Here is a 13,477-nt window from a genome sequence, read left to right as displayed (position 1 = left end):
ATCTTAAACCAGAGCTGTGGCATCTTGATAGAGTGCACACTGAGTTGATGTGTTCTCCAAGTTCTGTGGTAGTACTTATATAATATGTTTATTTTTCCTACACAAAAAATCTTGGGGGTTTTGGACATTATGCTCACATGCAAATTTAATACCTGTTTATTAGAATCAAAAAAATTAATTATGATTGCTACAAATTTATTTTGCAGGGTGTTATAGCTGAGATGCTGTGTTTTGCAGAAGTTCCTCATTTCCGTATCGGAGGATCTATTCATCTTATTGTAAATAACCAGCTTGGTTTTACCACCGAGTCTCACTATGGCAGGTACATTATACATAATTACTCAATAGTTATATTATATTGATAAGTGATGCACTGTTTTGTGTGCGTATATATAAAACACCTCTTATTGTCAATCAGAAAGATTAATAGTCTGTGTCAGGTGACTTAGAAGCAAGGGATTGTATTTTCCTCACTGTTGGAGGTGGGGGAGTGAGTGATCCGCAAGACTCAATGGGTAGGTGTAAACCACTTACACTGACCAGTGATCCATAACTGGTTCAACAAAGGCCATGGTTTGTGCTATCCTGCCTGTGGGAAGCACAAATAAAAGATCCCTTGCTGCTAAATCGGAAAGACAGCAGGTTTCCTCTCAAAATCTGTGTGGTCCTTAACCATATGTCTGACGCCATATAACCGTAAATAAAATATGTTGAGTGCGTCATTAAATAAAACATTTCTTTCTTTCTTTTTTATAATTATATGTTACTTGTGTAGGCAAGTCTTTAATTATTAAATTAATGTATTAAACCTTTGTGTTTAAATTTGTTCAAAACAGTAAATGTGTATTTATAGGTCTTCTCGGTACTGTTCTGATGTGGCCAAAATGAACTCGTACCCTGTGATTCATGTCAATGCAGATTATCCAGAGGTAAACAACTTTAACTGCAGATATGTGAATTATTAACATTATTCATATACTTGTGTGAAACATTTCTCTCAGTTTGAATACTTTTTTAGTCAACTATATGCCGAGTTAGTTGTAGCGATCAGGATGCATGACCAATTTTTCAACAATATTTCAAATGACATTCATGGCAAAGAATTAGTATTTGTATTTTTAGTGCAGATTCATAATCTAAAATCGCAACCATTATTATATCCACATTTTTACAGGATCTTCTGACAATGTTTATCTCTGAACTACTGTTTATTTTGAAGGCTTGAATATTTTATAATTTTCAAAAGTAATGTAATGTTTTCACATAACTGGATAAACACAAATCCATACGTGTGATCATAGTTTTTATACCGGGTCTTTTTAACATATTTGTAGAACTTTAATATTATTTTAAAGTGTTTGGTTTTTTGTTTATGGGGAATAATTGGATTGTAATTTTTAAAAATTATATTATTTACTAGGAGGTGGTGAAAGCTTCAACTTTGGCAGTAAAATATCAGCGAAAGTTCCGGAAGGACGTCTTCATAGACCTAGTGTGTTTTCGGAAGTGGGGCCACAATGAACTGGATGATCCATCCTTCACCCAGCCACTCATGTACCGAGTGATCAAATCTAGAAGAAGCATATCAGACATATACGCAGATAACATTGTCGTAAGTGCTGTTTGATGTAACCACAAATATGATTTAACCTGTTTGTTATTATTCAAAGATTTTTTTTAATTTATTTTTTAGATGTTGTGTTTTTGTGCATTTTTATGGTTTCATACCATAATTCACTTAGCAGCATTTTAGTTACATATTTATTTACCAATTCAGAATATATTGTATAAAAATGTTATAGTATTAAAAACAAATTTATTTTCAAGCTATAAATATTTTGTATTTAATGTGAACAAAAATCAATATAGATTAATAGCAAAAATGTTTAGCTATCTACTTTCTTTTATATACTCATTACCAAGTGACATCATATATGCACAACTTTTATTATTGGATAATGACAGTAACAAATAACATTACAGGGTGTATACTACCAAATCAAATCCCATAAACGACAATAGTAACATATGTGGCTAAAACTCCTACCTGCAACGTATCAACCGACATAAACGCCACGGATATAAATACTACCACCCCTTACACTTAAAGTGAATAAAAAAAAATGGGGGTCAAGCTGCTCGTTTCTGAGATAACGGGTAGCGTCTATGACTACCCTAGTTTCGCACAAAATTCAAGTACTTTTTTTTACAGGTACCGCATACATGTTTCAAGCACAAGGCTACTTGACACATTGGTACTAGATGAAATAAAATTGCACATTTTTTTTACCCAGATGAAATTATTATTTTTTACAACCAACACACTCACATTTATAACCAATCACAGGACTTGTGGTGTTCACTTCTCTATCAAAAGTTGGGTGCACCTCCAACTTTGACCCAGCCGGAAGTTATTTGGTTTAGTACTACCTACAAAACTTAAATATTTTAATACTTTCATCCATTAATACATTAATCATTCATCCATTCATCCCATCCATCCATCCATCCATCCATTCTTCCATCCATCCATCCATTCTTCCATTCATCCATCCACCCATCCACCCACCCACTATTACAAGCCCAGTGACTCTCAACTCTCACTAACGGTGATGTATGTATGTTTTTGTTGTTTGGATAGTCAGATGGCCTTTGTTCCAAGTCAAATCTTGATCAGGTAGTACAGGATTGGAGTACAACTTTGTCAAACGATCTACAAAAGGTTGACACTTACGTTCCACAGGTATGTATATAGCTCATTAGTAGTGTTTGGTCATAGGATAATTCACCCTTGCAGGGCGCAAAGCAGCACTTTATATTTACTCGCCAACTGGCTAGTGAATGAAAAAAAATACTAGCCAACTAGAGATTGTTACTCGCCAGGCAACATAACTCCTAAAACATCCGTTTCTAAGAATACAGAAACAAATCATCAATTAGGCCCTATTTTGTTTTACTTTCCTTTGTAAACCGTTTTTTAATTGGGTTATGCGATTCCGACAAGTATACCGACGGCTACAGTTACCGAAACTACGACGTATTTTATTTATTTATTTATTTTTGTTCACGATATGCTATCGTTACCAACAACTTTCTCGAACGTTTTTTAAAAAATTTATTTAGCATATTCCCGCCATGTAACATTTAGCTTAACTTTAGGTGCAAACAAATTGGCTGCGAAGCAATTGGTCCAATGCTTTGTGAAAACTCATTTACAATCGGAAAACCCCGATGTGTCACGAGGCTTTCCAAACACCTCGATCGTCAAGTCGGCCGGAGAGCTCCGAGTGTGATATCTGCAAACAGGGCAAAATGCGGAAGTGTATGTTTACAGTTTCGATCATTACTATATGTGTCGTCTGACTGATTAGTGAAATAAATGTTCCAGTGACAGCTTCATTCTGAAAAAATAATCTACTCGCCAAAAGGCTAGTGTTTTGCAAATTTAAATCGCCATAACAGAATTTCACTCGCATAGGAGTGTCTGCCTTGGTAGACTAGAGATTTTCACTGACATTATCTGAAGCAAGAGTGGAAATAACAGTGTTGGAGACTCAATAGTCATAGTTTAAAATGTGATTAGGAGTCCTTTTGTTTATATTTTATTTTCTGGTGAATTACTTGAAATAATGTAGACAGTTAATATACATTATGTCATAATTTTCTAAACTAAAAGAAAATGATATTGTATTATTTTTATCCTCAGAAATTGTGTTTAGTGTTCCTTGGTCAGAAGCCCTTATGAACATTATGATTTTCTGTAAAAGAGTAGGATATTGTAAACAGGGCATTTTATTGGGAGATAAAAGTTAGACATTCAGATAAGCAGAACCATAAAATTATATTATCACCAAAAATACAGACTATAATCTAGCAGATAAGATTTGAAGAAGAAACCAGAGTACACTAACATGACTGTAACATTATAATTGCATTATAACATTCTTTATTTATCGTCCAATAGGCAAGGCATCTTCATAAACAGTGGAGTGGTCTGGTCCAGGCCTCGGATCACATCACTCGCTGGGACACTGGTGTGCCTGTCGATGTGCTCAAGTTTGTAGGAGCCAAGTCAGTGGAGAAACCTGAAGACTGGGTATTGTTTTCATTGTTAGGCCAGTCATGACACAGTGTTCATTTCATTTCAACTTGTCTTCGTGCTTATATCCAATTAAAGTTCAAGCATGCTGTCCTGAGCACACACCTCAGCTATCTGTCCAGGACAGTGGGTTAGTTGTTAGTGGTTAGTGAGAGAAAAGATGGTGTAATGGTCTTACACCTACCCAGTGAAACTCACTCTGGGTAGGAACTGGTACCGGGCTGCGAACCCAGTACCTACCAGCGTTATGTCCGATAGCTTAATTACGATACCTCCGAGGCCAGTTACAGCGTTGTTTGTTGTAATCTGACTGACTTGTACAAATTACCCAGTCTTGGATGGAACTATCTGGTGCAGTAAGAGGTTGTGCAATGAACAGTTCTCTGATGGAAGCATGCCAAAAATTATTCACCACACACACACAAATAACTGAGTTTTGTTTCACCTGACACGACAAAGATACAGATGTTACTTTTCCAATAACAGCAGTATTAATTTTTAGCATTTTGTTCTTCTGTAAGTCCCAGATCAACGTAACTTTAAGTCATAGTTGTACCTGTGAATGTTCATCTCAGTGTATGTTTTAAAAATGATAACTTTAAATTATTAGGTGTTTTTTTTAAATTATTATTATTATTATTACTTTTTTAAATGCAAGTAGATTAATCAAAGATGGCATAATCATGAATTTGTGATTAGATGTAAAGACTGAAATGAATACATATTTCAGGTCATTACAGCATGAATAATACATTTTCAGTCATAATAAATGTATGAGGACATAACACTTTGAATATTTGTGGTAAGGTGCATATAAAAAATTACTTACTTCTAAATGAAAAAAATAATTTGTGTGGTGGTTATGTATTTCTTCTGTCACATTTTGAACTATATGTCATAATTGGAATATATTTGATCTGTTACAGAATCATTTCTTTCTTTTCAGAAAGTCCATCCTACTATTGAGAAAACCCACATAGAAAGACGTCAACACAGGCTTACACAGGGTACAGATATTGACTGGTCCACTGCAGAGGCACTGGCGATGGGGTCACTGCTTTATCAAGGTAATGTGTTAGTTTTATCAATTAAAGGTCAAAGTAATGCATTCATTTCATTCTAAATTAATATTTTTGAAAATGAAATATTGTTTTAATTACTGCTAAAATCAAAATATTTCTCAACAGACCATAGGATTTCAAATTTTATGGGAAACAGCTTTTCGGTTCCGTGCCTTGTGATCATGGAAACCCATTGGAAACTGTTTTTAGGTTCCGTGAAAACAAGTCATGGGAACCCATTTTTAATACCATTGATTTAAATTATCTCAAAATCTGTGCAAAGAGACACCTTTACAAACTCAATATAAAGTTGATTTTTGACACGATCTCTCATTATTCGCATGCTGTTGTGATTTTGACAGCTAAATAAAAATAATAGTTTAGTTTATAATGAAACCACAGAAAACAGTGGAGTCTATTCGATTGCCACCTTCAGTTCTCAAGCACATGCATGACGTCGACTTTTGTCGAATTCAGTGATTGTAGTCAGAATGGTAAATATTTTCTAAAAAATTATATTTGAATTTAAATACTGTTTTTTGACCCCTATATTTAAGAGATACACTGTAATTTTGGTTCAAATGTGTAACACGTTTGAACTCTGATTTGGGTTTACCTGAACCAGAACACTGAGAAGTTTGATTAACACAACAATCTGAGTCGTGTCTTGTGATTTTGTCAAACACCCTCTCCATTAATGTTATATCAAAAACATAATTAATTTTCTTTTATCTATATATTGTTTTCGTTGAATAGTCGTACTCGATATAATAATCGTGGGAAATAAAATTTCGGTTCCATGATTTTACCGACAGTCTACGGACATGCTACTGGAAACGATCATTACCGTGAAATCTGAAGGCCTGCTCAGGCCATGAAAAAATTATTTAAATTTATTCTAACTAAATCCATGACATGATAGAAAATGTTATTTAAGGTAATCAGGAAGATCTTCAACATGTGAAAATAAACCAACCATCTTGACATAAAATTGATTGTTTTAGTGTTAAATTTATGACGAGAAATCCTTATTGAAAAAAATAAAATTGATGACATTATTAATTACACTACTGTAATGATGAAAATTAATGTGTTGACTGGTTAAAACAAAATTTCTGCCAATGGAATGGCTAACTCAGTTTGTTTTAGAATAGGTCAATTAGTATTTATTTGTGTATTACTGTATTAAGTTAACATGTTATTATCGTAGGCTTCCATGTGCGGATCAGTGGTCAAGATGTGGGAAGAGCCACGTTCAGTCACCGTCATGCGATGTTTGTCCACCAGGAGAATAATGAATTTGTCATTCCTCTCAACCATATGACCGAGAACCAAACAGGATTTATAGAAGTAGGTGTTCTTCCTGTGAATTATAAAGTAGATGAGTTTAGATATAATTTAAATGTTTATGCATTAACAATGTTCTTGGTATGGTAAAACTTCTGATATTAACAAGAGCTGAATATCATTAGACTGAGCATTTGAAATGTTACTATTCTGTGTGGCATTTTGTGGTTCTTATGTGAAGAACACAGTTTCATATATTTAAGTTGCTAATATGTCACCTTGTTCATACACAAATAGCCTACAGTGTTTTGTATTTAAATATTTCACCTTGTTCATACACAGATAGCCAACAGTGTTTTATCTGAGGAGGCTGTCCTGGGATTTGAGTATGGAGTCAGCATGGAAAATCCTAAAATTCTGCCTATTTGGGAGGCACAGTTTGGAGACTTCTTTAATGGAGCTCAGAGCATGATTGACACCTACATAACATCTGGAGAATGTGAGTTTGATAATGATCAAGAAATATGACAGTGATAATGATCTAGAACTATGACAGAGTGATAATGATCTAGAAATATGACAGCATGATAATGATCTAGAAATATGACTGTGATAATGATCTAGAAATATGACAGTGTGATAATGATCTAGAAATATGACAGTGATAATGATCTAGAAATATGACAGTGATAGTAATCTAGAAATATAACAAAGTGATAATGATCTAGAAATATAACAATGATAGTAATCTAGAAATAAAACAATGATAATGATCTAGAAATATGACAGATTGATAATAATCTAGAAATATGACAGTGTGCTAATGATCGAGAAATATGAGTGATAATGATCGATAAATATGACAGTGACAATGATCGAGAAATATGACAGTGATAATAATCTAGAAATATGACAGTGTGATAATGATCGAGAAATATGAGTGATAATGATCGAGAAATATGAGTGATAATGATCGAGAAATATGTCAGTGATAATGATCGAGAAATATGACAGTGATAATAATCTAGAAATATGACAGTGTGCTAATGATCGAGAAATATGACAGTGATAATGATCGAGAAATATGAGTGATAATGATCGAGAAATATGACAGTGATAATGATCAAGAAATATGACAGTGATAATAATCGAGAAATTTGACAGTGAGATAATGATCGAGAAATATGACAGTGATAATAATCGAGAAATTTGACAGTGAGATAATGATCGAGAAATATGACAGTGATAATGATCGAGAAATATGACAGTGATAATGATCGAGAAATATGACTGATAATGATCTAGAACTATGACAGAGTGATAATGATCTAGAAATATGACAGCATGATAATGATCTACAAATATGACAGTGTGATAATGATCTAGAAATATGACAGTGATAATAATCTAGAAATATAACAGTGATAGTAATCTAGAAATATAACAAAGTGATAATGATCTAGAAATATAACAATGATAGTAATCTAGAAATAAAACAATGATAATGATCTAGAAATATGACAGATTGATAATAATCTAGAAATATGACAGTGTGCTAATGATCGAGAAATATGAGTGATAATGATCGAGAAATATGACAGTGACAATGATCGAGAAATATGACAGTGATAATGATCTAGAACTATGACAGAGTGATAATGATCTAGAAATATGACAGCATGATAATGATCTAGAAATATGACAGTGTGATAATGATCTAGAAATATGACAGTGATAATGATCTAGAAAGATGACAGAGTGATAATGATCTAGAAATATGACAGTGATAATGATCTAGAAAGATGACAGTGATAATGATCTAGAAATATGGCAGATTGATAATGTATAAATATGAAATAATGATAATGATCTAGAAATATGACAGTGTGATAATGATCTAGAAATATGACAGTGATAGTAATCTAGAAATATAACAAAGTGATAATGATCTAGAAATATAACAATGATAGTAATCTAGAAATAAAACAATGATAATGATCTAGAAATATGACAGATTGATAATAATCTAGAAATATGACAGTGTGCTAATGATCGAGAAATATGAGTGATAATGATCGAGAAATATGACAGTGACAATGATCGAGAAATATGACAGTGATAATAATCTAGAAATATGACAGTGTGATAATGATCGAGAAATATGAGTGATAATGATCGAGAAATATGAGTGATAATGATCGAGAAATATGACAGTGATAATGATCTAGAAATATGACAGTGATAATGATCTAGAAATATGACAGTGTGCTAATGATCAAGAAATATGACAGTGATAATGATCGAGAAATATGAGTGATAATGATCGAGAAATATGAGTGATAATGATCGAGAAATATGACAGTGATAATAATCTAGAAATATGACAGTGTGATAATGATCGAGAAATATGTCAGTGATAATGATCGAGAAATATGACAGTGATAATGATCTAGAAATATGACAGTGATAGTAATCTAGAAATATAACAATGATAATGATCTAGAAATATGACAGATTGATAATAATCTAGAAATATGACAGTGTGCTAATGATCGAGAAATATGAGTGATAATGATCGAGAAATATGACAGTGACAATGATCGAGAAATATGACAGTGATAATAATCTAGAAATATGACAGTGTGATAATGATCAAGAAATATGACAGTGATAATGATCGAGAAATATGACAGTGATAGTAATCTAGAAATATAACAAAGTGATAATGATCTAGAAATATGACAGATTGATAATAATGTATAAATATGAAATAATGATAATGATGTAGAAATATGATAGTGATAATGATCTAGAAATATGACAGATTGATAATAATCTAGAAATATGACAAAATGATAATAATGTATAAATATGATAGAATGATAATGATCTTGAAATAAGACAGTGATTATGATCTATAAATATGACAGTGACGGTGACCTAGCTATGACTGTCTTGGGTTACAGGCAAGTGGTTGTTACAGAGTGCTCTCGTAATGCTGCTACCTCACGGAATCGACGGGGAAGGACCAGAACATTCCTCCTGCAGGATGGAGAGATTTCTTCAGGTATGTGATGCTTTGATGTCTTCTTATATAGGTCAATAAATATTTGTTTAATTACACCCCAGCACATTTTATACTACAGCTACTACAACCAAAAAAAATTATTTGTTATATAACACCTATTTATTAATTAACATGTTTAGAAGGGGAAGTTTAGTTCAGCACCTCTATTTCCATTATTACAGGTTTTTATACCCTATCCTAATGATAGATTATTAAATTATATTTATTAACATTTTTTTATATATGCCATATATTATATAAGAACACATTCAGAATTGTCTGTACTTATTTGACGTAATGAATTTAAGGAAATAATCATGTTCTGATTGAAATCATTGAATAAATAAAAAAAATTTTTTTTTTTTAAATAACTACTCATTGTATGTGAAAGGAACTATCCTGAGCTCGTAGCCATTGTAAGATGTTTTTGACTAACAGAGTCTTTTTAATTACATATTAAATACATTTTCTTATTTACAATATCAGTGTATGTATATCCAATGTATTTGTGGTTGTGTGCTAATGTCTTTAACAATCATTTTTCATTTTACATCGTAATATATCTTTTTTTTTATATACAAAATTACTGGATGGTAAAATCCAGTTTGAGCTATTAAAATACTAGGATGATAACAAATACTGTATATTCTAAACAAAAAAATATCTTTTGTAAGTAATTTTAGTGATAAAAAAGGATTCATGTGTTGTAAAAATGTTACAATGGCAGGATAGTCCCTTGAAGTTTAATCCCATGTTGGTATACATACAGTATAAATTCAGTGATATTATTAACAGTGGAATTTGTTTTTGTTTTTTTTGTAGCTGACTGACAGTAAAGAAGATGGTGTTGATGGTGATGATGTAAACTATCAGATTGCCAACCCAACTACTCCAGCGCAGTACTTTCATCTCCTACGCAGACAGGTGCAATATATTTCTCATTTTAGAACATCCTTAAAAAGTATACGCTGTACTGTTCCCTGACATAACCAAAGGTGGGAGGGGATGTGGAGGCACACAATGAGAACACCCACCCCCATTTTAAGTACACTTTTTTTCAAAACAATATTTATATTGGCTTTTAAAGGTCCATAATTGTGAATGTTTTAAATGGGAAAGACCCACATTCATCTTATAATGGGTGTTACAGAGATTATTTCTTTAATTCCAGATGGTTCGAAACTTCAGAAAACCATTGGTAATAGTAGCACCAAAGATACTTTTACGCTTGCCTGCGGCGACTTCCAGTTTAGTCGATATGTCTCTAGGAACATCATTTCACCCTGTTCTTGGCGATAGCAGTGTAAAGCCTGATGTCGTCACTTCCATTGCATTTTGTTCAGGAAAACACTACTACGCCCTAGTCAAAGAGAGGGAGGCGAGAGGAAGAAAAAACATGGCCATCATTCGACTTGAGGTACTTGAAAACAATATTTTCTGTTTATTCAAATTATTAGTTATATGTCATCTAATTTTAATTTAGTTTTACTCAGTTACAAAGCTGACAAAATGTTTTCTTTGTTACAGAGCCTTTGTCCTTTTCCAGTGGAGGATATTAGATCAGAAATGAAGAAATATGCCAATGCTAAAGGTAATATAGTCTATAGGATGTATATTTTAGTTAATATTTTGGAATATTCCAAAAATTTATGTAGGGATTCAGTGGGTATTACAGAATTGTTGTGATGTATTTTATTAAATAGAGACTATTGTTTCAATAAAAACAACTTTCATTTTAGTTTTTAAAATATTTGATTCTTAAATAGTAAGGAATGATTTGCCTTCTTGCGATCCATGTATACCCTCTGTCCTAATGATCTATACCAGTGTCCTAATTAATTGGGACACTATTATAGACCAATTGATTTAATTAGTTATCACATCTGCTTCAAAATGCAGATACATATTTAACACAAAACAAGATTATATAAATACATGTATTTTGATGACTAATGATAAATTTGTATAGAGCAACTGATATCAGGTTATTTTCTAAGTTAAAATTAAACACTCATAAATTTTTACCACATTTTTTGTATTCATATAACAAAGTAAAGATTTTAATTTTATATTCTACAGAATTTATTTGGTGTCAGGAGGAACATCGTAACATGGGACCTTGGACATTTGTTGCACCAAGGTTTGAAAATGTGGTGGGGTGCAAGGTATGGCTAATTTTCTTTTGGCTAACCTATATTAAAACAAGAGAAAAACTAATAGTACAGTATTAAAATATGAGTATTGAATACAATTTTAGAGGTAAATATGTTTTTCTTCAAACATTTGTTTAAAGCTTTAGCAACTACCATTATCCATTTCCTGTCCTGGACGGAAGAACTGGTGAGATTCGGTTCTTGCGCCCATGACAGCTTGCTCTGTACGTACACGTTAAACTCCTTGATCTTGATCATGACCATTATTCATGAACCAAGCTAAATATTTTTAAGCTATAAATATTTTAGTTAATTTGTTCCAGTATGAAAGTTAATCACTCATTTTTCAATTGGGTTGGGATGTAGCTCAGTGACAAAGCACCCAATAGATCACAGTCTCGATGGCTGTGCTAATTTTGTCCTATGCCAACCAGTGTCCCAGGACTGGTATATCAAAGACCATGGTGTGTACTGTTTTTTCTGTGAGAAAGCGGATATCAAGAATATTTTGCATGTATCTTATGTAGATAAGCAGATTTTACAGCTTATGATCATGTGTGTGTTGTGTTTGTCTGCAAGGTATTTGACCCAAGTTTTTTCTAGATTATTGTATGTATGTTTTAAAAACATGTTTGAGTTTTGTTTGTCTTTTGTTTATAGTTGAGGTATGCAGGCCGTGATGTTCTTGCTACCAGTGCCACAGGGGTTGGAGAAGTCCATCAGAAAGAAGTGAAAGAAATTATGGACAAAGTTTTTAAATAGACTGAAAATTGTACCATTTAAATTTCAAACAGACTGATAACTGTACAATTTGGATTTCAAATAGACTGAAAACTGTACCATTTGGATTTCAAATAGACTGAAAACTAACATTTCAATTTCAAATAGACTGAAAACTAACATTTCAATTTCAAATAGACTGGAAATGTACCATTTGGATTTCAAATCACATAATAGGAACGTGTATCACTTGCGTTCTCCAAAATGAAATATAAAATAGGAATAATAATCTCCCCAGACTATGAACAAGGCGGTATTACAGTGATGTGTTGGGCAGGCCAACCTAACGTACATTCCTGGTGAATTAGCACAGATTATGTCCACAGGCTGATGGCTGCCAGTCAATTAGATCTAAATCAGTTTGCTAGTTTTACTTTTCCAGTAATGTATGTTGGTCTCCATGGGCAGAGATAGGCTACAGACTGGCAAAAAAGAGAAGATATTTCCCCATCTTGCAGACAAAAGTGAATCAAACTAAACATTACAGAAATTTTTAAATGTTAAATTATCTCAACTACATTTATTAGCATTAATGATTTGTCATCAAGCAGCTATGTGAGTTATGCCTTATTCAGCAACACATAATATCATCAAAAGGCATAGAATCAAAGCACCAAAGATGGGGGGGGGTTTTCTTCAAATATCAGGTGTCAGATACCTGTGGACATCATTTCATATTGTGTACTATTATTGTATTAATTATTTTACTTCGGTGCAGCTATTAGTTCTTGATTTTGTTTTGCTTTAGTCATTAGTTTACAAGTACATGAACATGTACTGGTTTTTATTAACTGTTTTGGTTGTTATATGGTTTCATTTTGTATAAGAGTTAAGGGGTTCTTATTAGATATTATCCTGTTTAAAACTGATGTATTATATAATACTCATTTCTGTTTCACTTTTATTTTAACCATTATGCACGAGTTTGAAGATTTTGATTACAAAGAATGGAAGGGGATAACCAGTATTCACCATTCACAGATCTTCTGTTGCCAAACCTAATTTTCACATATAGTAATTTATTTTATAC

The 13,477-nt window shown here is 32.6% G+C and overlaps 1 protein-coding gene across 1 annotated transcript in view; it reads left to right on the top strand.

Annotated features, from left to right (window-relative positions):
* Window positions 1-12,432, top strand: part of LOC121372730 (probable 2-oxoglutarate dehydrogenase E1 component DHKTD1, mitochondrial) — a 43,788-nt gene extending 31,356 nt beyond the window's left edge. Inside the window, exons 10-23 of the mRNA XM_041499207.1 lie at window positions 207-322; window positions 854-929; window positions 1,421-1,612; window positions 2,642-2,743; window positions 3,965-4,096; window positions 5,046-5,166; window positions 6,371-6,510; window positions 6,790-6,946; window positions 9,414-9,514; window positions 10,337-10,438; window positions 10,686-10,931; window positions 11,042-11,105; window positions 11,594-11,679; window positions 12,328-12,432. Coding sequence (XP_041355141.1) covers window positions 207-322; window positions 854-929; window positions 1,421-1,612; window positions 2,642-2,743; window positions 3,965-4,096; window positions 5,046-5,166; window positions 6,371-6,510; window positions 6,790-6,946; window positions 9,414-9,514; window positions 10,337-10,438; window positions 10,686-10,931; window positions 11,042-11,105; window positions 11,594-11,679; window positions 12,328-12,429 — 1,737 coding nt within the window. The 3' untranslated portion in view covers window positions 12,430-12,432. The remainder of the gene's footprint in view (window positions 1-206; window positions 323-853; window positions 930-1,420; window positions 1,613-2,641; window positions 2,744-3,964; window positions 4,097-5,045; window positions 5,167-6,370; window positions 6,511-6,789; window positions 6,947-9,413; window positions 9,515-10,336; window positions 10,439-10,685; window positions 10,932-11,041; window positions 11,106-11,593; window positions 11,680-12,327) is intronic.
* Window positions 12,433-13,477: the final 1,045 nt, after the last annotated feature.

The sequence above is a fragment of the Gigantopelta aegis genome, chromosome 4 (genome assembly GCF_016097555.1).
Source record: "Gigantopelta aegis isolate Gae_Host chromosome 4, Gae_host_genome, whole genome shotgun sequence".
Lineage (NCBI taxonomy): Eukaryota > Metazoa > Mollusca > Gastropoda > Neomphalida > Peltospiridae > Gigantopelta > Gigantopelta aegis.
The sequence above is the reverse complement of the archived record's forward strand: the minus strand, read 5'-3'. Positions and strand labels throughout refer to the sequence as shown.